This window comes from Astyanax mexicanus, chromosome 18 (genome assembly GCF_023375975.1).
Source record: "Astyanax mexicanus isolate ESR-SI-001 chromosome 18, AstMex3_surface, whole genome shotgun sequence".
Classification (NCBI taxonomy): domain Eukaryota; kingdom Metazoa; phylum Chordata; class Actinopteri; order Characiformes; family Acestrorhamphidae; genus Astyanax; species Astyanax mexicanus.
This window is the reverse complement of record NC_064425.1, coordinates 14244219-14266937: the sequence shown is the minus strand read 5'-3', so window position 1 is coordinate 14266937 and position 22719 is coordinate 14244219. Positions and strand designations below refer to the sequence as shown.

The window sequence follows — 22719 nt, the reverse complement described above, 5'->3', positions numbered from 1 at the left end:
TCTTAAAACTATTTCTCTTATTTGCAAAGTACACAGTACATTGAAAGCAAAAAAAACTGTAATATGTTTCTTATTCATTTTTGACTTGCTAATTTTTTTACTCATAACATACACTATATGGACAAAAGTATTGGAACACTTGTAAATGTCTCTACTGTCCAAAGAAAGTCTTTGTTCTAGATTTTGCAGTCAGAATTTTAGAATATGTATATATGTTTGTATGTATGTGTGTTTTGGAGTTGATTTCTCACCAGGGGTCCAGCCATGCGCAGTATGTGGTAGATCTCCTCTCTGTAAACCAGAGGAATGTAGCGTCTCACACAGCCGCAGCAGAACAGCTTGGCGCTGGGCTCCTCAGAAGGAGCTTCAGCCCGGACCCTGGAACAGTCCATCATCTCCTCTGTGCTCCGTCTCACTGAAGCTTCGGTCACTGCAGGAGACGGCAGCGCCGCTGCAGCTGTGTGTTCCTCTGGCCTCTAGGAGAACGTTTCGCAACCCTTAAAAGTTGACTGATTAAATTAGAAGCAGGCAATAGTGAGCTTTGATTCAGTCCAGAAAGGGAAGAGGATGTTTGCAGTAGTGACTAGAGGGTGGTGGGAGAGTATTTCTGAACATCAGTGGGATTTCTAGACCACGGAGCCCGGGAGGGGCCATGGATAAAAAAAATGATTAATTCGAGTGAACGATTTGTAAGACTAAGACACTAAGACAAGAAGCTCAGAGGGAAAGGAGCATTTTTCTCTCTTGATCTGTTTCAGAGGTGCAGTGAAGATACCCGCCAGATGCCTGTCGTGTGGGTAGAGCTTCTTTATCAACAATATAGACAAATGCAGTCAATTCCAGACATGAATAAAGGAAACAAACATTTTACTAATGCAGGATAACTGTGTGTTATTAAAACCAGATCAAAACAAAGTTATGATGCAATGTGGAACTGTTTCTTTCTTTTTAAGTAATTGTCTGCCCAAACAGGCCTAGCATGCTAATGCAAGCTTTTCTATCTTAGTTTATTTTCTTTTTTTTAAATATCTGGATACATGAGGATAGGGCACAGTTATCTCTTAAAGACAGACAGCTGAACACAGGTGTGTTTAGATCACTAGAAAACAACTTAGAATAATTGACTCTAAATGAAAGAAATGTTATTATCAGATCATGACTAGTTCACTAGCTCAAGAATACTTGGCTCTGCATTCTGTGATGCATAGTTAGCTGTGACGAAGCTCGTCGAAGCATGTTTGAGTAAAATGAACGTTGTTGTTTCTCCCAAATTCCAAAAAAAAAAATAATAATAATAATAATAATACAGTTTTGCTTTAGTGTAGGGGAGTGTGTCACATCTTGGCAACGACTGGAAATAGGTATAATGGCAGGTTGTACAATTTCACCGCTAGCGTTTACGATGGCAATGGAGGTGATTATTAGGGCTTCTAAGTGGGTCGTAGGCGGGGAGAGGCTGCATGATGGCACCCGGCTCCCACCAGTTAGGGCGTTTATGGACGATATGACAACATTAACCACCACGGTGCCATGTACCCGGCGACTGCTAGGGAAGTTAAATGATAATCTTAGGCTGGCTAGGATGAAAGTTAAACCAAGCAAGTCTAGGAGTGTATCAATCGTTAAAGGGAAATTGATACAAGAAAGGTTTATGATGGAGGGAGAAGTCATACCATCTATATTGGAAAAGCCAGTTAAGAGTTTAGGTAGGTGGTATACTGCAGCACTGAATGATAAAGAGCAGGTGGAAGGGTTGAGGACAGAAATGGTGGAGGCCATTAATAGAATTGATAAGTCTTTTCTTCCAGGTAAATTAAAATTGTGGTGTCTGCAGTTTGGTTTGTTGCCTCGTCTAAGGTGGCCACTTACAGTTTATGATATTCCGATTTCTGAGGTTGAGAGGTTAGAAAGGGTTATGAGCAAGGCTATAAGGACATGGTTGGGGGTGCCGCGTTGCCTTAGTAGTGTGGCGTGGTGTGGGAGAGGGATGCTGGAATGCTCGAGAAGCTACTCAAGCCGCAAGGAGGGCACTGGAGCACAGGGATGTTGTGGGGCAGGTGCAAAATGGGAGGGCAGGATTAGGTTTAGGTGATTCTTGGAAAGCATTCGGCAAGGCCACATCACCTGAGAAAAGGCGTATGGTTACAGGGTTTATTCGTGAGCAGGAGGAGGAAGCAAGGAGGGCAAAAGCAGCAGGGCAGAGTAAACAGGGGCAGTGGATGAGATGGGAAAGTGTAGAGAAGCGGAGAATCACCTGGCGAGAGTTATGGGGATTGGATACAGGCCGTATAAAGTTTCTTTTGGGAGCTACATATGATGTTCTGCCAACGCCACAAAACCTTGCTCAGTGGGTGGGTGAGGATCCAAGTTGTAAGCTATGTGCAGGAAGTGGCACGCTGAAGCACATTTTGTCGGCATGTAAGGTGAGTCTATCCCAGGGGCGCTACACATGGAGGCATAATCAGGTACTTAGATCTCTTGCAGGTGCACTTGATAAGAAACGGTTAGAAGTTAATAACATGCCCGTGGTAGGTTGCAGTAGGGTAATCACGTTTGTGCGTGAGGGGCAGCATAGTGGAGAAACAGCACAGTGCTTGAAAACTGCTGGTAAGTGGGCCAATGCACGAGATTGGAAGTTATTAGTGGATGTAGGTAGTAAACTGCAGATCCCAGAGTGCATTCTGGTTACAACCTTGAGGCCGGATGTAGTGTTGTACTCTGAAAGTAAGCGGATAGTGTATTTTATAGAGCTGACTGTTCCGTTTGAAGACGAGGTAGATGGAGCTTATGAAAGGAAAAGGCTGAAGTATACAGACTTGGTGGCTGAGGTGAGAGAGCGTGGGTGGCAAGCGTATATTAGACCGGTAGAGGTAGGTACTAGAGGCTTTGTTGCGAAGTCTGCCACAAGACTGCTGTCTGAATTCGGAATTAGAGGTCGTGTGCTAAGGACTGTAGTGAAGGAGTTGTCAGATGTAGCTGAAAGATCTAGTCAGTGGTTGTGGTTCAGAAGGGCTGAGGCTACGTGGGGAAGGGAATGAGTTTGTGCTTCTACAGCAGGCTTGGAGGGGGGTGGGTCTGGGACGCCAGACTTCACTGTTGAGCCTTCTGGAGGTGTCGTGGGCCTAATTCAGCGAAACACTGACGAAGGAAGGTGCCTGCCTGATGACCCCTGAGAAGAGCTTGCACTGAAGTTTGTGTTAGAGTTTGGATGAAGGGGATTGGTGTGGTCCTGCTCTTGTAATAATTTGTCTCATGAGTTTTTGTAGACGTCTGAGTACTTGGCAGTTGAGGCACGGACCATGAACATAGTTCGCTATGCTTCTGGATTCTTGTCGAGCCAGTATCGGATGGTAGTGGTTGCTGTGTTCTGCTCACGCAACTTATAATGTGATTTATTGTGTGTGATTGTGCTTAGGTAAGTGTGTTGTTGCCATAGTTAAAGGAAGTGAGCTTAGATTAAGGAGGGATTCTGTGAGTTCATAGGTTATTTTTTGGTAGGTCTGTTACTTGGCAGTTGAGGCAATGGACCATGAACATAGTGTTAGGCTGTGCTTCTGGATTCTTGTCGAGCCAGTATCAGATTGTGGTGGTTTTGCTATTATTGTTAGTTGAGTGAGTAGTAGATCCTGGCTGAGCCCTATGCATAACCCCAGCTGTTAGGTGCAGGATTTGTCAATTTCCTGTATTATATTACTTACTTTGTAGAAAATGATAAATGGCTGAACTAACAAAAAAAATGCAGAGCTTTCAGACCTCAAATAATGCAAAGAAAAACTTTATATTCATAAAGTTCAGAAATCAATATTTGGTGGAATAACCCTGGTTTTTAATCAAAGTTTTCATGCATCTTGGGATGTTCTTCTCTACCAGTCTTACACGCTGCTTTTGGATAACAAGCAGTTCAGCTTGGTTTGATGGCTTGTGATCATCCATCTTCCTCTTAATTATATTCCAGAGGAAAGATGGACACAGTAACACTGAGGTGTTTAAAAACTCCAGCAGCACTGCTGTGTCTGATCCCCATGTTCCAGCACAACACACACTAACACATCACCACTATGTCAGTGTCACTGCACTGCTAAGAATGACGCCCTCACCCAAATTATAGTAGCTCTGTGGGGTCCTGACCATTGGGGTAAAGGATAAAAGGAGGCTAACAAACTATGCAAGCCAATAAGTGTAGTAAACAAGACGCATTGTATAAACTATATATGCATAAATATATAATACAACAGTAGACAGACTGAAAAAATACAAACCAACAACTTCGAGTTTTGCTGCAAACATGAGAGAAATGCCCAGTGGCAGTCCTATGCAATAATAGCCAATGAGATTAGCTACAGCTGCAATCTTCTGCTGCCCTGAGCCCAGGAGAATGCCCATGCAGACACACAAAGACAAATATGACAAATAAAAAGCACTGCTGAAAGTTACTTCTTAAATGTTCCTGTAGTTCTATATCTTGAGAATTAAAGAAAAAATACAACTCACCACAAGACCATCAAAGAACTCCAGAAAACAGTAGACAGTTAGAATGTCGGACACCATCTGAAATATTACCCTACAAATAATTCATTTTACAAGGGGACACTATACACTATATCTGCAAGGCAAATAAATTGGCATTTGGGCATAGAAATAGTGTGTATCAGTAATATCTGTAATATTTTGGAGCACGCTTTTGTTTCTTGCAAGCTTTGACAGATATTATGCTTTATTTTTTACACTGACATGCCAAATGTCATGGGTCATTTATGGGGAGTTACCTCAGTGGATGGCTTGGCAATGCCCACACCTGTATCGGTTTTGAGTGAGGCTAAAAAGCATGCTAACTGCAAGGCAATGTAAGGCTACGTTTACATTACAAGCCACATTTCTGAAATCCGTTTTTTTGCCTTTGATCGGATTTGGCTATCCTGACAGTTCACATTCACAACTGTAAGTAACCTGTATCAATGTGTAATATGAATGAATCTGTCCCTGGCCTGAATCGCCTCACATGCCCACATGGATATGTGTACAAACATCGCCTTCAAATATTTAATGATAAATCTCTGGCCATATGACAAATCTAGACAGTCTGGGGACATTGAGTTTGTTTTTACTCTGCAATAAATGTCATCACTTCCTAAAATATGGTTTTAGAACCACAGCAGGAATAATAATAGGTTTACATTTATTTAATAATAGGTTTATATTTTGCATAATTGTTTCAGTCCATAGTTTTGTGTTCTTGTGTGAAAAGCTAATATAATGAGCAAGAGAGAATTAAACCTATAGCAACATAGAGGTACATAAAGAAAATATTACCAAATTAAAAAATAATTTAAAAAATGATGCACCCTGGACTGCTGCAAAACTCTTCCAATTGACATTTTTCAGCATGATAATTCTTGCACACACACAGCACAGGTTTCCCCAGGAATGTCTCTACCAGATTACAACAATTTCCTTCCTATCTGGTTGCCAGATTTATCCCCAATCACGCATTTAGGGGACAGTTACAAGTGAACAGGATCTACAGGCCCAGCTGCAACATCTGTGTGCAAATCTGTTCTGCAGGATGCCATATAAAACCTGTATACCATCATGCCTAATTACCTCATCTTGTATACAGGCTAGAGGCAGCTAAACAGGGTATTAGAACATTCTTTCACTTCTTTCACCAATTTGCTCTAATTTGTTTAATCTTACACACCATCACCATTTAATTCACCCGTATAAAAAGTTTCATTACATTCTAAACACTCTTTCTTGGTACATGTGTTGTCACTTTATAAATTTCAATCAGTAGAAAGTCTAGTCCATATAGTATTTAAGTTTTGAGTCCCCAGACTGTTTGAAAAATTCAAACATTGACTGCAGCAGCTACGCAGTACAGCACCATAGATGTGCTTTTGCATAATGAATGTTGTCACTCTTGATAAGCAGCCGGCACTGCTGCGTGCATCTGTGATAAAATCACTTATGTACTTCCCACAGTTAATGTTAATCTAACCAGAAAAAGTATTCTATCTTGTATATACACCATTCAAAGCAGAGCATCATTGTGCTGGGGATTGCTAACTTCATTAAAGCCCCCCAGTCCTGCAGTGACTCTAGGGACCACCCTGTACAGAAGAGAAGAGAGAAGGTCAGTGAAGGCTGCTGTTGTTTATACACTGATATAGTAGTAGGCTGCTGGAGAACAAGATAAACATGATTAGTGATGTCTTGTCTAGCCTCACCTCCCCATGTTTCAGAATGTAGCCTCTTCCAGCGAATGTAAGCATAGAGAAACACAAATGTACACATCCGCAACAGCATTGGCTACAGCAGACCCACTGACATTAAAAAACAATACAAAACAAAATAAAAAACAATACAAAAAGAATTATGTATGAAGTATACAATTTGACCAAACGTACGCTTTATGCTTCCACAAATGCATTATTTTATAAAATGCATAGCATGCTTTGAAATGTTTTATAGAATGCTGGAATTTAACGTAATTTAACCTTAACTTATCCTAAAAGTGTAAAGTCACTACAAAAAGTAGAGTTCGCTGTTTAAAATCTAAATGTGTCAAACTGTAACAACAGTAATGAATTTGCAACCATGCTAATACTAGCTTTAGTTGCACCAGAAACAATGTAATTATGTTTTATAACAGTTTGATTTGCTGGTTTTATTGGACTTTGTGCAATTGTGCAAAACCAAAATTTTTCATAGGTTTGACTTCCCATTACTCCAAATTGTTACAGTAATATCACTTTAAACATATACCATGAGTACATTAGAAAGAGATCTTAACAGATTTCTGTAAAACAAGAAAATCAAAGGGTTATCATATAATAAATAACCCTTTGATTTTCATTTTTATTGGACTCCAAAATGTGGTCTATATACAACCACATTTACCATCCCAATAATTCACATTCTTACAGTATTATTACTTGAAACATACATAATAAATACAAGTGTTCTTCAAGAATTCAGTGGTGCCATTTGATATTTTGATTTTATTTTTTATAGGAGTCTAAATTCTGGTTTATATACAACCAAATCCCATTACTCTAAATTCCTACAGAAACATAATTTGAAACTTATTTGATTAGCACAATGGAAAGGGCATTTTAAGATTATACCTCCTCTATTTTCTGTCTCTACATTTGTCTACATCTTGTATTTGTATTGTATCTATTATATATATACATGCTTCACATATTAATATTATTTTATGTCATTATTATGATTACTATTAATATATTTTGGTACCCTACCCGCAGTGCGTGATCCGCGAATCCCACAGACAGATTAGAGTGACGGTAGCCACTGTAATGAAAACCCAAAAATCAGTGTCTCAGAAAATTTGAATATTATATAAGACCAATTGATACTTTTGGCAATGCGAGCAGTTTGCTAAGTCCTGCTGGAAAATGAAATCTGCATCTACATAAAAGTTGTCAACAGAGGGAAGCATGAAGTGCTGTTAGTTTTTGTGGGAAAACACTTCACTGACTTTGGACTTGATATAACACAATGGATCAACACCAGCAGATGACATGACTCTCCAAACCGTCACTGATTGTGGAAATTTCACACTAGACCTCAAGCAGTTTGGACTGTGTGTCTCTCCACTCTTCCTCCAGACTCTGCTCCCTTTATTTACAAATGAAATGTGAAATGTACTGATGATCAGTGATGGTTTTGTTTAGTGATTGCTTAGGAAAGCAGAAGCTGGGAGCAGTCGGAAACGTGTTCGGGTATTACGCTGTAGGCTTTCCAATTGGAGTGTCCCTGATGTTTGCTGCTAAATATAGCATTTTTGGTAGGATAACCCTCTCTGACGTAATTTCTTTTTTCTCTCCCTTGTGCACACTTTACTCTGTTAACACTGCTTATTTTCTCTGCTGTAGGTCTCTGGACTGGCCTTTTAATTTGCGTGTTCTTTCAGTCTGTCTTTTTCATAACTCTTATCTTATTACAGGCACAGATCAGAGCTGGAGTACAGATGAATGAGAAAGATGACGGTAAGAATTTACCAGTCTTATTTTGCTAATTGTTTAGTCTCCAGCTATTCATCCTTCATAGACTGCGTCAGTTTACTGTGAGTTCTCTTTCAGCAGATAGAGTACAGCAGTATGAAGATGTGGGGTCTTATGAAGAAGGCACATACCCAGATACACAGTCACTGATCCAGAAATCATCCGTCTGTACAGTGGGAAAGCCATTATCATTAGGGGCCTTGCTACTTCGCCGGGGACTCACTTTAGCAGCCATGCTCTTGTTGAGTACACCCTCAGCTGCTCTATCTTGGCGCTACTCACGCGTTCGTTTGCTATGGGAAAAGGAAATTACTAAGACTGGATACCTGGAGGTGCACCTCACAATTTATTTGTACAGAGACCAGCTGGTGGTCTTGTCATATATGTGATTCTGAACAGGTAGAGAGCAGAAGGACACTAATGCTGATGGCCAGAGCTGTGTGATTGGGCTCAGGAGAACATGGACCCAAGTAGGGGTGGAGCCAGTTGCCCTGAAATCTCCGAAGAGTGCCGAACCTCAGAGGGCATCCTACCCTTTAGGGTATTTATAGACGTTTGTATTTATGGATAAGATTAGACAAGAGACTGTATGAGCATACAATGTTAAAGTCAATAATTTTTTTTTTAACCTTGCTACCTACATAAAGGAACTTAATTATTTAGAGCCAATAAACACATATATTTTGTAATGTACAGGGATTGGACAATGAAACTGAAACAACTGGTTTTAGACCACAATAATTTATTGTCCCAACGGACAGTTCTGGTGGAAACAGGAGAGTTGAGGTGCACATTGAATTCTGCCGTGATTCGGGCAGCCGTGGTTTTATGTTTTTTGGATACAATCCGGGTTAGCACCCGAACATCCCCTTCAGACAGCTTCCTCTTGTGTCCACAGTTAATCCTGTTGGATGTGGTTCGTGCTTCTTGGTGGTATGCTGACATTACCCTGGATACCGTGGCTCTTGATACATCACAAAGACTTGCTGGCTTGGTCACAGATGCGCCAGCAAGACACCAACAGTTTATCCTCTTTTGAACTCTGGTATGTCACCCATAATTGAACCTTTACACCCTGCTCTTACTTGTGCAATGTGCAGTTCATAAAGATTGGCTACCAGGCTGGTCCAATTTAGCCAAGAAACCTCTCACACTAAAATGACAGGTGTTTCAGTTTCATTGTCCAACCCCTGTACATTTCCTTATAGTGAAAACATTCTTTAAACATCTGACCAGTTTATCCCAGTTTTAATACAGAGATGAGATGTTTCAGTGCTACATTGATTTACTACAAGAACTAACCAAAGGTTCTACCAGGCATGTGTTTACCTCTTTTCTCAATTACAAATAGGAAGTTTGGTCCAGTTTTATATTACTGGAATACAATATACAGTGTGTATAATGTACTATAAGACTGCCACCTCACCAATATACAGACATATCTGTGGTCAACATGTAAAATCTTATCCCAATAAAGTCCAATACATTATGCTCAGTATACTAAGTATACACTGATCAATCATAACATTAGCACTAATATTATAGTGCATTAACCTAATGTGAATTATGTTGCTCCCTTTGTTCCACCACAACAGACCTGACCAATCAAGACCTTGAACCCACATAACCACTGAAGACATTATTAGAAGATATTTTAAGTCCTGTAACTTTTGAAGTTACCAGTTCATCCACTGTCCTTTTCGTATTTGGTATGCATCTCACAAGATCCAACTGATTGTTTTAGACCATTTTGGACATTCTCTGACCCAATTGCCTAGCCCTGGCTCAGATCCTAAAGCTTGCCAATTGTCCAGCTTCTAATGCATCACCTACACTAACTGACTTTTTACTTTCTGCCCTTGACAGGTGCCACTATAGGTGAAGATAATCAATGTGTTTGTCTTTGCCAGGCAGAGCTGTAATGTTACGGCTAATCGGTGTACCAATATGCATAGATCAGTTAAAAAAATCAGATCAAGTTGTGTTCCAGTCCTTGGTCCATCAGGCTCAAAAGGACAATGTTTGTGTGGTGAGTGGAGCAGGTGAAGTGAAGTTCTCCCAGTCCATAGTGCTGTTGGTAATGAAGGCCTCCTCAGGCAGAGGAACAGTAAGATGTACGACTGTCCCAACAGCCAGGATCAGAACAGCAGTCAGAGTGGTCAGGCCTCTCCTGATCATAAGCTGAGAGGTGGACAGCTTTGGTGCTGCAGAACTCTTTTCTTCTTCTTGTCTCACTCCCTGTCTTTCTTGAGCTACTGGAGGACTTCTTTCCTCGGTCTGGTCTCGAGAGCTCACAATCTGATAGACATTCCCATTCTAAAAATAGAATATAAAAAAAAAAAAAAAATTTCTTAGGGCTTTCTGGTTTACTCCCGCCTGAAAAAAAAAACAGTATGGCCAGTTTAAGGCCTTAAAGTGCCTTGTCCTGTATACAGGCTACAGGTGTAGGTGATAAAAAACCCTTTTGTTTACAGTAAAAAAAGTTATTTACACTCTGACAATTTACGGACTTTGAAATTTCCTACAGGACACTTGGACACGCCTGTTTTCAGATCAGTAATAGGAATAAACACAAATTCTGCAGGTTTGATAATAAACTTAAAATCTAGACAAACGCAAAGGTTTGGAAGACAATCTGTTTGATTTGTATTCAAGAAAATATTTTATTTAAAATACAGTTCAGGAAAGAGCTATTTTAATGATTTTATTCATTATATTTTGACATTGGCAGATTTAGTTACATATTTTTTTCTATTTTCTATTACAATTACAATTATGATTGTCAGTAACACTCCTTATCAATCATGAAAGCTTTTTATGTAATGCTTGAATATAAATACTCAAGATTTAGTGGTGTAATATCAGGCAGACAATTGACAAACAATTGGCAAACAATAGATGAAGAACAAGAAGTGTGAAAAAACTACTTACACCAAGAATACTGTAACTTACCTCTCCATTTGTGACTGCAAGAAAAAAGCTATCAGAGAGGCGATGGCTGGATCTAAAGTCGGAATGGATTACAGTCTTCCCCATTCCAGCACGCTTAATAGCCTTCAAGAGGAGCAGATACTCAGCATTAACTGACAGCATTAACAACCACCATCTACACATGGATTATCATATGACAGAATGTCACTAAATGTACCTCCTCAGTCATTTTCTTCCAGTTTAGTCTGAAGATGATGACTATGAAATAGATTGCTAGCAAAAAGACAGCAACAAGGAGGCCCAACCAGAAGCCTGTTAAAAAGACGAGTAGGTGGAAAGTCAGGAAATTGTCTGTATGCTGTATGTAGAATGCTGTCTATACAATGCTAAGAGAATTCATGTAATATGGGTAGACTCATAAAAAAGAACAAACCAGCAACTTGCAGCTTAGCTGGAAAGGTCAGAATGATGCTGAGAGGAAGTCCTATTAGGTAGTATCCAAGCAGGTTGGCAATAGCTGCTATCTTCTGCTGCCCAGTGCCCAAAAGAATGCCCATTCCAACACACTGAGAAAAAAACAACAGTCACAAACAGCAGAAGATAGTAATAATTGTAGTACATTGTAAAGCCAAATGTTTATGGAGATATCAGCTTGTTTACTTCAGGTATATAAGTACTGCAGATAAACAGACACTGAGCTGTGAAGCAGTGAAACCATCTTCTCTGGAATGCTCCCACCAACCAACATTGTAGTCATGTGGGCCTAGGTGGGTTTGTACATAAAGAGTAAAAATTGACTCTACTATTAATGCCCTACTTAAAATATTTATTGTGTTCCCACATACAGGATTCACTGACATTCATATATGGGGCCAACATTCATATATGCCTGAGAAGAAGCTACATACAATAATTTTGTGATAAGATGGGGCCACAGCAATGCCCAAAATCTAGTATAAAGTCTTCCCTGGACTGTAGATTAAGTTAACCAAACAGATGCAAGATTTAAACCATTATTTAAACCCTTCATTTCAGAATAACCAAAGAATGAGCAGGTGTCCCAATACTTTTGTCCATATTGTGTATTTCAAGAACTCACCAATATTCCATTAAAGAACTGAAGAGGGCAGTAGATACCCATGAGTTCAGAGACCAACTCTGCTATGCTCCTGAAAGTAAAGGCAGACATGGTAGAATCTGTTGAATGAGTGGTTACACTTTTTTTTCACGCAAAAACGTATTCTAGCTGTAGTTGAGAACATTATACTGGATGAACAAACTTACTCATCTGAGGTAAAAATGAAGGCAATGACTGTTTTTGTAGAGGCGAGCACAATGCCCTGAAGGATTGCCAGTATAGCTGTAAAGAGAGTGGAGGTTTGGATTAGGCCTCAATCTTACTTTATTAGTTGATGGGTTAGTTATGAATTTTATTTAATAACAGTGTTGTCACCTGCTAAGATGAGAGAAACCTTGCTAGTGTGAATGGCTCCGGCAGTGTTCCCAGCTCCTAGTGCGTTACCCACACGCACACATGCTGCACCTTGCAAACCTAATGGAATCTGGATATACAGCATAAACACACAGTACTCAAAAGTCTGACACTCATTGTAAATTGTTTAAAGACAATTTGCCAATACACTGAAAAGACTCAGAATCTTACAGGCAAAATCACTTGTAAAAGTTAGTGTAAAGCAGAAATTATGTAATTTTATTCAAACATTGGAAATTTGCCATAAGCCCTATAAGGATGGGGTTAGTTTCTCAGGGGGATGTCTGTGAAATATTTTACACTTCTAATTCTACTGGAGGACCACGGAGTTCAGTGAAAAATAGGAGGTAATTCTGCCTGAAATTTTCTCAGAGGATGTCTGAGAAAAGCATGCACATGGTTGTTCCAGACGGGAATAAAATGCATTATTATTATTAAAAATTATTCTTTTTTATTTTTTCTCATACTCCTTACATTTTGACTTAATTATCATTAATCATCTTTTTACTCCTTACATTTTTAAAATAGCCTCGTTACTCCTATTTCATTTCAGTTTCATCTTTCAATAAAACCCCTATCCAGATAAATCTATCCATCCAGATGGAGTGAATCTGATTGTAGTTGAATAAGAAGTACAAACGGCCATTCCGACACCCTATTGGTTTAAACTGTGATCCATTACACCTGCACACTTCATGTCACATTCCATCAAGAACATAGCAGATGTATGTAGTCTAGTATGAAGATGATCCAAACGTCCAAAATAAGCTTCTTTAATAAATTTACATTCTACTAAAATACATTCATTTTCAATGGGGATATATGTGGCTGAAAAAAGAAGCCTAGTGCATAGTAAAAAAAAAAAAAGAAAAAAAAAGTGTTTTGTGGAGGGGGTGTAGTGGTGCACTATAGGCTCCTGTGGGGCAGCCTAAGCTTTTGTACTTAATGACTCCTTTCCCCCTTACATTACTTTTACTTTTATACCCGAAGTAGCACTTTTACACTTTTACTTAAAGAGTAAAAGCTTGAGTTGATACTTCAACTTCCAAAGAAGTATTTTAAACCCTGTAATTTATACTTCTACCTGAATAATGAATGTGAATACTTTTCACACCTTCATCACGCAAAACAGCTCAAATCCAGGTGTCTTAAAAAAGTAATCCAGTTTGCTTAAACTTAAACTGTGGCTTTCACTCACTTTAGCAGATGTTTAGCTGTTAGCTGTCAGTAATATATTACACAGTTTGGTTCAAGTGAGTAAATGAATATTGAGAAGGGTTAAAAGATCACATGCTTCATTACCATGTAGTTTATGTAAGCCAGCATTATGACCACGTGCTGAGCTGCCAGGTCAACCTCTCCCAGCATTCCTGTGAGGAAGAGAAGAACAAAGTCTGTTTTGTTTTGTACAACAAAAGAACAATTCTACTTAAACTTAACTTAAACTGAAAATCTTTTACTCTAATAAGCTGTACATAACAAACATATGTAGTACTTGATATTCATAGTTTCTTACTCACAGCAGAAATGATTAAATTATGTATTTATATTTAACTATAGATTTTTTAAGTTAAAATGATCTGTTGAGAGAGTGCACCTGCTAAGAATCCCCCAACCTCATAGATCCACCATTCAAAGCAAGCCATTAGTGTGCTAGGAATAGCCAGCTTCATGTAAGCCCCCCAATCCTGCAGTGACTCTGATGACCAGCCTGTATAAGTAAAGAGGAAGCAACACTGTGAAACAACGCTGAAAACGGCACCATTTTGTTATTTTAAAGGCTCTTTTTTACTGTACACAGAAAAACTGTAGTAAAAAAGTGTAATAAATGGTAAGAAAGGCTGATAGAGTGTCAGATTTGGAAAAAGTGACAGCACTTAAAAATGCTTTTTAATAGTTTTATTTCAATTTTATTCCCATTTTCTCCGCAATGTACATGGCCAACTACCCAACTCACTCATTAGGACTCCCCAATCACTAGTGATGCACTAACACCAGGAGGGTGAAGACTAGCAGAATAGCACATGCCTCCTCCAGTGCATGTGAAGTCAAACTCCGCCTCTTTTTAAACTGCATTGCTGAGTAGTAGAGGTCCTAGCGGGACTGCTTTTTTAAACCCGCGTCTGTGTGTTTTTGTCCCGTTACTGCCCACTCCCGCCAAATATCGCTTCTTTTAATCCCACTCCCGCCCGCCACATACATCAGTGCCGGGGGGGGGGTTGTTGCAGTCGTGTGGATGAGTGCTGGCGGAATAATTCAGATGAGAAATAATTTTCTTAACTATTTATCAAATTGGGGGAGTTCTGTCCCGTGGGAGTGCAGAAAAACGCAGCAACTCGGCTCTGATACATCAACTCACAGACGCCTTGAGCTGAGCGACATCACCCTTTGGAGTGATGTGGAGAGAGTGCCATCTACCCACCCAAAGTTATCCGACCCAGTCGTTATTCTGAAAGAACATCTCTAAGTGGATTCTGCTAGCAGTATAGCACCCTAAACACTAGGGACCGCCAATTTTGAGGAAGAAAAATTATTATTTCCATGGTTGAATTATTATATTATATTATATTATATTATAATATATTATATTGTAATGGCAACTTTGTCTGTAGCTTGTAGTTAAAATAGGCATATTCAAATTGACCAATCAAGCCCATAAAAAATCACTAAAATCCAGATTAGCAATGCCAGAGCTTTTGACATTAATGCTGCAATAAATGCAATTTACACTTGCATTTTGTGTCCAGGTTTAAACAGGGTCAAACTCACCTCCCCATGTCTTTACATGGAGTTTCTTTATCCGAATGTATGTAAACAACGCAATGCAGCTGAAGATCTGAGCAAAACTGTTGGCTGCTGCAGAACCACTGAAATAGAAGCACAAGTATTTATGAAATAATAAAAAGTGAGTATCTTTTTAGAGGAGTTAGAAAAATAGAAAAGAACAACAAAAACAAAGCACACTCACTGTACTCCGAGGTCCCACCAAAAGAGCAAAACATAGTTAGCTAGAGCGTTCACGATATTGGCCACCACAGATGCATACATTTGAGGTATGATCACACCCTGGACAGAAGTCAATAAAGCATGGTTTAAACACAGAGATTGCAATACTGTGCAGCTTAACCTCTGTACTGTGGCTATGTTTTTACATTACATTTGGCAGATGCTTTTGTCCAAAGCGACTTACAACAGTGAAGTACAAAAGTAATAGAAGTTAAAGGTAAAAAATAAAAAATACTCAGTCTATGAATCTTAATCAACAAACCTGGTTTTGCAGGTAAGACAGCTGCAGCTGGTACAGGAACATGGCCTGTACATTGGAAGAAAACCAAGCAAACATAAGAAAGCACTGATATGCCCATAGATATGATGTCACATCTTTTGTGAAATATAACGGAATGAAATGTTGGCCTTACTGGAACAGCCGGAATGTAAGCAACAACATAAATCTGTGCTATCCTGGAACAAAAAACAAGACCTTTATTATTGCTGTGATTGTGTTTAAAATACCTTAGATCCTGTAGCCCACACTTCTTTACATTTATGGTGGAAAAAGCAAAAAAACATAAGACTAATCCAGGTTTCTTTGCAAATGAAAGTTTATGTTTATCATGTGCCTTAAGTGCCCCCTGAGGCCTGTAGTGAGTTAATTAAGCTGTAAGCATTATTGTGTTCAACATGTTTCCACACAAAAAAGCAAACACAATATCCTTGTCCAATCCATCATAATTTTATGATTTGAAATAGGAAGGTAAAGCCAGATCTTTGGTGAAAGAATTTACAGTTGTCTAGAGTTTACAATGCCATATTCATGCAACAGCAAAAAGGGAGAGGTGAAAAAAACAGAGCAGTGAGATTGAATTTGTGAAATTACAGAAGCCTAACATGCATTCCCTGTTCTACTGCATGACACCACTGTAGTGACAATTTTCCACAAATACATTGGCCACTGACCATTACACCCCTAGTTTCAAAAGATTTGATTTGTTACAACTCTTACTATGGTAAAATTACCACAGTGAGATCAAAATTTACTACTGTTCTCTATCACTTTTCCAATTAATTTCCTTTAGTATATATTGAGTAAGCTTATTAGTCACCTGGCCACCTCAGGGTCTTGCCCCACCAAGAGGAGAAGGGGCTGGGTGTTGATGAGCAGAGCCCAGCATGGCAGACAGAAAAGCAGCAGGATCAGGACTCCCCTCTGCAGGATGACCCCCACATGAAGAGGATTCTTACTCCCAAACGTCTGAGGACAACAGCAGAACACTCTATATTAGAGGAAGGTTTTAAATCTCTGATATCTTATTCTTTGATATCAGTTTGATACAAATTGATACAAACTGTATTCTTTATTTAGGTACATTATTAGTAGTTGCACTAATGTAAGCAAATGGGTGGTTGTTTATATTAAAAAACACTTTATTTTATATGAGTAAACTACAGTCCAGTCACAACCAATCCAGTTGAGCTTTTAATCTCCCCATAGTACAGGGGAAATGTAATGATTCTCAGGATGGAATCAGTTGTTCTGTGTTCCACAAACGTATTAATTTAGAAAAAAATCAAGTGTGGTTTAACTGGGGTTTATATATAGATTCCTGCACAGGTGTTGCTGGTGGCCATTGACTGTATATATTTTTAAGTCCAAAATGAATAATATATATAATTACCAGCGTTTTTAAACAAAATCAGCATAATAGCTTATTAACTTTAATGCTAAGTCAATTTCAATTTAAAGTTAGTAAAACATAAGTAAACTTAAAACATAACATAAGTTTACTTAAAACATAAGTAAAATACAGAGGTGGAAAGTAATGAATTACATTTACTGAAGTTACTGTAATTGAGTAGATTTTATAAGTAATTTGTAATTTTTAAAGTAGTTTTTAAAATACGTAATTTAAATTTTAGTCAAGTATATTTTGACACAAGTAATTTACTTTGCTACATTGGAAAACTCCTCGTTACTGAGTAAAAAATATATTGCTGGGGAGAAAAAAAAACAATTGTCTGAAATAAAAAAAATAAATAAATAAGCACGGATGCGCTGGTACACAGATGCTTGCGCTTGGAATAACGAGGCAATAACGTTCAAATGCAATACAAAATGTGCCCCGCTGGACAGAGCTGTCAGCTTTTAAAACTTCCACATCAAACCTGAGAAAGCATGTGGTGGTGAGTATTCCTATCATTAAAAATCTGCTTAAATGTTAAAAAAAAACATGTAAATAGAAGTTAAAGCATGTTAATGGGAAGTTAAAATATAACAATGACCTGTAAAACTATAAAAATACGGTTTATAGTCACTTTATATGACCATACATTTTTAAAAGTAAAGAAACAAATGGATCATAGAAACCTATGCCACTTGTTCTTGAAAATGTTTAAAAATGGTTTGGTCTGAACAACTACTGCCTGAAAGGTAGTATTATTATAAATTATTATGTGTAATAATAGTTAATTAAAAACTATTTAATTTATGATTTGTTGTATTTTTTTACATCAAATAATTAAAAGTAACTATGTAACTTTTGCTCAAAAGTACATTTTAAATTGAGTACTTTTTACTTTCTCGAGCAGATTTTTAAATGGGTACTTTCACTTTTACTTGAGTAGAATTATAGCAAAGTAAAGATACTTTTACTTAGTTACAATTTTTAGTACTTTTTCCACCTCTGGTAAAATATAACAGGCAATACTGAGGTCAGCAGAAATTACTGAGGTCACGTCCATATATGTATTATAAGTCTATAACATAATTATTGTGACCAGGATACACATAAGCATGGTGAGAACTTACTTAATTAACTCAATTATTTAAAACCCTGAATTTGATGAATGTCATTTAAATATTGAATTATTGTTATTTGAATGATTGTTTTATGAGTCAAAGAAAAGGAATGACTAAAATTCACATACCTGTGAGACCAGCGTATCACACGCTAAAGCTAGTCCAAATCCTGTAGCTGCCGTAGTTACATTTATTGTCTGAAAAACAATAAAATTTGGACAGTTATTTGGAATAATAGACCAACATCATCTTTACTTTTATTTTCCTGTAAAGTAGTTCCTGGACTCATTCATTTATAAAAATCTATATAAATGATTACTCAAGAGCCACAAGAGGGACTCACTGCTGAAGCCATGCCGTAGCCTGCCAGCTCAGTGTTCCCCAGACGCCCACAGAACATTGTGACCACGAAGAAAAGGAGGAAGTTCAGGAACCGGCACACAAGCTGGAGATACAAAAACAGCAATATTTCCAACAAATATGAAAGAATCAGTGTTGTGTTTAGGAAGAAACAAAGAATTAACAGAAATGTTAACAATGTACATTAAATTGCACAGATGACAGACGCTTATACAGTAGTATACAGTATAAAATATACATATACTGTAATATGATCTGTAAACATGTGTTTTATTCATTTTTGACTTGCTCATAGTTTTTTTCTCATAACTTACACTACACGGACAAAAGTATTGGAACACTTGTAAATGTCTCTACTGTCCAAATAAAGTCTTTATACTAGATTTTGCAGTCAGAATTGGATTTGATGGCATTCAGCAACAAGAGCATTAGCAAGGTCAGCATGTTGCATGATCACCACCTCACCCATCACTTATCCCAAAAGCCCATCTAGCCCATGCCTGGCATTATGTATGGTGTTAGTAGACATAAACCCTGTCCGGATGGGATTAGTTTCTCAGGGGTTCCTAATGTAATTTTCTCTTTTATAGAGGGTCTTCTGTAATTTTATTCCCGTTCGAAGCGACCTTGTGCGTGTTTTTCTCAGACGTCCTCTGAGAAAATTTCAGGCAGAATTTACTCTCTTGTTTTTACTGAACTCCGTGATCCTCCGGTAATTTTAGTCCCGTCCGGTTTGAAATCTCCTTACGTTTAATAAAATAGCAATTTGTCCACTGCAACGCCGTAATTATACTTTGGGCGCACGTTTCCATGGAGATCTGCCTGAACACAACAACAAATGGAAATGGAGGAGCTACTGAACGCGATGTCATGTGACCGAGAAAGCCCAAAAACTCAATATTTTTTTTTAAATCCCAATTTCTACATTCTAAAATTTAGATAAAAAGACACTTTTAGGGCCAAATCAGATAAGGATAAGTTGACATACCTGAAAACTGTCTAGTTATTTCTGTGGCCCTCCTAGCACCCCAATCTGAAAACCGCTGCCATAAAGAAACATTTTTGTTAAAGAGATGTGTGGTTACAAAACCTTTTATCGTATAATATTTATAAGTAGTCAATGTAAATGTTGTTGAGCAATTTAAATTTTATCTCTTTTGCAAAAATGGTTCTTTGTGGAACCAAAAATGTTTTTTTTTTCTATATCCTATTCCCATCATCCTATATTTTCTTTATCTTTCAGCTCTACTGAATTTTCTCTAAATAAAATGTTATCATGTGTGATCTGCATAACCAGAGATCCAACTAACACACACACACATACAAATACACACACAATATTTCTAACACTTTCAGTCTTTCATTTTAGAATATGTATATATGTTTGTATGTATGTGTGTTTTGGAGTTGATTTCTCACCAGGGGTCCAGTCATGCGCAGTATGTGGTAGATCTCCTCTCTGTAAACCAGAGGAATGTAGCGTCTCACACAGCCGCAGCAGAACAGCTTGGCGCTGGGCTCCTCAGAAGGAGCTTCAGCCCGGAACCTGGAGCAGTCCATCATCTCCTCTGAGCTCCGTCTCACTGAAGCTTCGGTCTCTGCAGGAGACGGCAGCTCCGCTGCAGCTGTGTGTTCCTCTGGCCTCTAGGAGAACGTTTCGCAACCCTTAAAAGTTGACTGATTAAATGAGAAGCAGACAATAGTGAGCTTTGATTCAATGCAGAAAGGGAAGAGGATGTTTGCAGTAGTGACTAGAGGCTGGTGGGAGAGTATTTCTGAACATCAGTGGGATTTCTAGACAATTGATCAGCACTCGGTTAACAAACACTTCAAAAGTTACTGAACCAGGCGGCCTTCGTAAATGCACTGCTGCAGACAAGGGACTGGTTCTACTGAATGTAAGTTAGAAACTTACATTTAGCTAAAATCCTTGACCATTCATATTGAATAAAACAAACATTAACACAAGTCATTAGACTTGCTTGCTGTCATCGAGAATCAACGTTTGCACGGGAAGAATGACCCCAAGAAAAGAAGTAAATTAAGGAAAAACAAGAGCAGTTGCAACAGCTGTTCTCTTCTGTTTATTTACACTGCCTTCTGCTTTGGGTCAGCACTGGAGAGATTTCACACCAAGATTTTCACATAAAAATGTGCTGCACCTCTAAATCTGTAGCTGATTTACTACACAGTAAATCTATTTGGGTATAAAGGAGAGACAAACCGGCTACATAGTGTTCTGTAGGCAACATTTATAAGAAATAAAGTGTTAAAAATTAATCTCAGAATCAGATTTTGCTGGCAGCTGGTTTTGCATGATGGTCAAAGTGCTTAAAAAGCTGGTTATCCAGAACATACCCTAACCAGCTCTTGACCAGCATATTGTAAGCTGCTTTTGATTTTGTTCATGCTTGCTTTTGCTGGTCAACCAGCTTGATCTTGACCAGCTTGACCAGCTGGTATTCCTGGTAGACCAGTATGGTCAAGCTTGGTCATACTGGTTGTACAGATTAGTCAGGTTGAGCTGCTCTAGACCAGCTAAACCATCAAACAAAAACATACCTAATGGAGATTCAGAGATAAGCAAGTCAACTCGTTTCTACACTAAAGCCCTATCCGGACGGGATTAGTTTCTCAGGGGGACGTATGTGATAAATATTTCACTCTTCCACTCAGTGATAAAGCTCTTGCATCCGGACTGCAATTGAAAAAAACGTACATGGTCATTCCGGACGGGAATAAAATCACAGAGGACCCTCCATAAATTTGCATCAACAGTGATCAACAATTTAGAGAACTAAACTTCCAATCAACCAGTGTGTTTCCCTTGCCTCAGGATGAGGGCCTGAGGACATCTTTCAATCTGCAATTGGAAGCAAATGTACTGTCATCTGAAAACGCAGGGATGGTGCAGCACTGAGGTTGTTTCCTTTGTCCTTGGAGATGCTGCGGAAATTAGACCTGCTGAGCAAAACAAGATTTTGACATGCTCAGCAGATATTCTTTTTATTACCCATAATCTTTTATTATGAAAGTTTCATTGTTCACTATTATTATTATTATTATTATTACTGTATTAATACAGAGTCATTTCTTTATGAAATGCTCTTAGATTCTGCCAGGCAGTCATATAATATATTAATACAATAAAGGTAATGTAATCTTACATTATTCACATTCACATTATATTTGCCTTGTTAATCCGTATTTTTGTTGTTGTTGATGCTGCATTTTTCGACGTCCTCTAAAGAAAATGTATACGCTCAAGATAAAAAAGATAACCCTAGTAACCTTCTTCTGTATTTGTCAGAATTTCTGTGCATTTAATATCAAATTATCACATTATGATCATATCGTATTCAGAATTAATGCAGTCTTAAATAGGTTAATGCTATAGACACTGATCATAGAGTAGATACCTATGCTATCCCAACAGACTGTTTAACCTTATTTACAGCCATTTAGAGCATAGCTAACTAGTTAGCTCTTAGGCTAAGTTCTTACCTGACAGGCCCCCTAGCACCTGACTCATCCACTTCAACAAAGCTTCATAACCAAGACATTCCTCTGGGTAAGGGTGTTTCAAACTGAGTGCTTCAACCAATAGCTCTGTTTGGATGGAAGTAATTTTACATGGGTCCTGATTTCTCTCAAACAGGGGCTCCTGTTTGATTAAATTTTTATCTCGATCAGCCTTGATGGGGATCATCATATTCATCATATTAGATGACATAATAACTGATTTACAGTTATGCCTTTACTCTGACTCTAATAAGAGCCCTGAAGAGCTCTTGTTTGCACCCACAGGCATACACATTGCTCTCTGCACATGTGATGTTATGTATATCACCCACAGAGCATGTGAAAACAAGGATAACTATAGAAAAGTGAGAGTTCAAGTGTAATACTCTTAAGTCATGTGCTCATATCCATAACAACTTACAAAAACAAACTAGATTTCCCAGACCCTGCTTAACATGGAGGGGGATAGGCAGTGAATTTAGGCCACACCCACATTGTGGTGGGAAAACAACTCTGCTTGCTGTTGAGTTGAGTTGCAGACCCTGATTTAACTATTATTTAAAGTTTACATGATTCGTCATGATATAGAC

The 22719-nt window shown here is 38.4% G+C and overlaps 3 protein-coding genes across 5 annotated transcripts in view; 1 reads left to right on the top strand and 2 right to left on the bottom strand.

Annotated features, from left to right (window-relative positions):
• The window catches only part of slc47a3 (solute carrier family 47 member 3), a 37881-nt gene extending 29821 nt beyond the window's left edge, over positions 1–8060 (top strand). Inside the window, exon 15 of the mRNA XM_049466888.1 lies at positions 7899–8060. Within this exon, the coding sequence (XP_049322845.1) occupies positions 7899–8041 (143 nt within the window). The 3' untranslated portion in view covers positions 8042–8060. The remainder of the gene's footprint in view (positions 1–7898) is intronic.
• LOC103045605 (multidrug and toxin extrusion protein 1) overlaps positions 1–20185 on the bottom strand; it is a 31970-nt gene extending 11785 nt beyond the window's left edge. The window contains exons 1-2 of one of the 3 annotated variants that reach the window (XM_049466885.1): positions 20154–20185; positions 252–378 (exon numbers count right to left, since the gene is read on the bottom strand). In XM_049466885.1, the coding sequence (XP_049322842.1) occupies positions 252–378; positions 20154–20170 (144 nt within the window). In that variant the 5' untranslated portion in view covers positions 20171–20185. Of the gene's footprint in view, positions 1–251; positions 463–20153 lie in introns of those variants that run through there. The other 2 variants (XM_007237920.4, XM_007237919.4) reach the window with 2 other exon arrangements.
• Positions 8351–20170, bottom strand: LOC103046413 (multidrug and toxin extrusion protein 1). Its single transcript, XM_007237922.4, has 17 exons — positions 20027–20170; positions 18591–18692; positions 18376–18444; positions 16554–16702; positions 15870–15912; positions 15719–15763; positions 15419–15516; positions 15220–15317; positions 14048–14161; positions 13753–13820; positions 12412–12520; positions 12243–12318; positions 12058–12127; positions 11392–11524; positions 11176–11270; positions 10980–11081; positions 8351–10343 (listed from the first exon to the last, which is right to left on the bottom strand). The coding sequence occupies exons 1-17, from the start codon at positions 20168–20170 to the stop codon at positions 10035–10037; spliced, it is 1824 nt and encodes a 607-aa protein (XP_007237984.3). The 3' UTR covers positions 8351–10034.
• Positions 20186–22719: the final 2534 nt, after the last annotated feature.

Bases quoted from the DNA above. Each gene is read 5' to 3' on its own strand.
- LOC103046413 (XM_007237922.4), bottom strand. From the start codon at position 20,170: ATGATGGACTGCTCCAGGTTCCGGGCTGAAGCTCCTTCTGAGGAGCCC. The intron at 15,913-16,553 runs GTGACTAATAAG...TTTTTGTTCCAG, and splicing joins CAAGACCCTGAGGTGGCCAG to GATAGCACAGATTTATGTTG. The intron at 14,162-15,219 runs GTGAGTTTGACC...TTACTTATACAG, and splicing joins CCATGTAAAGACATGGGGAG to GCTGGTCATCAGAGTCACTG.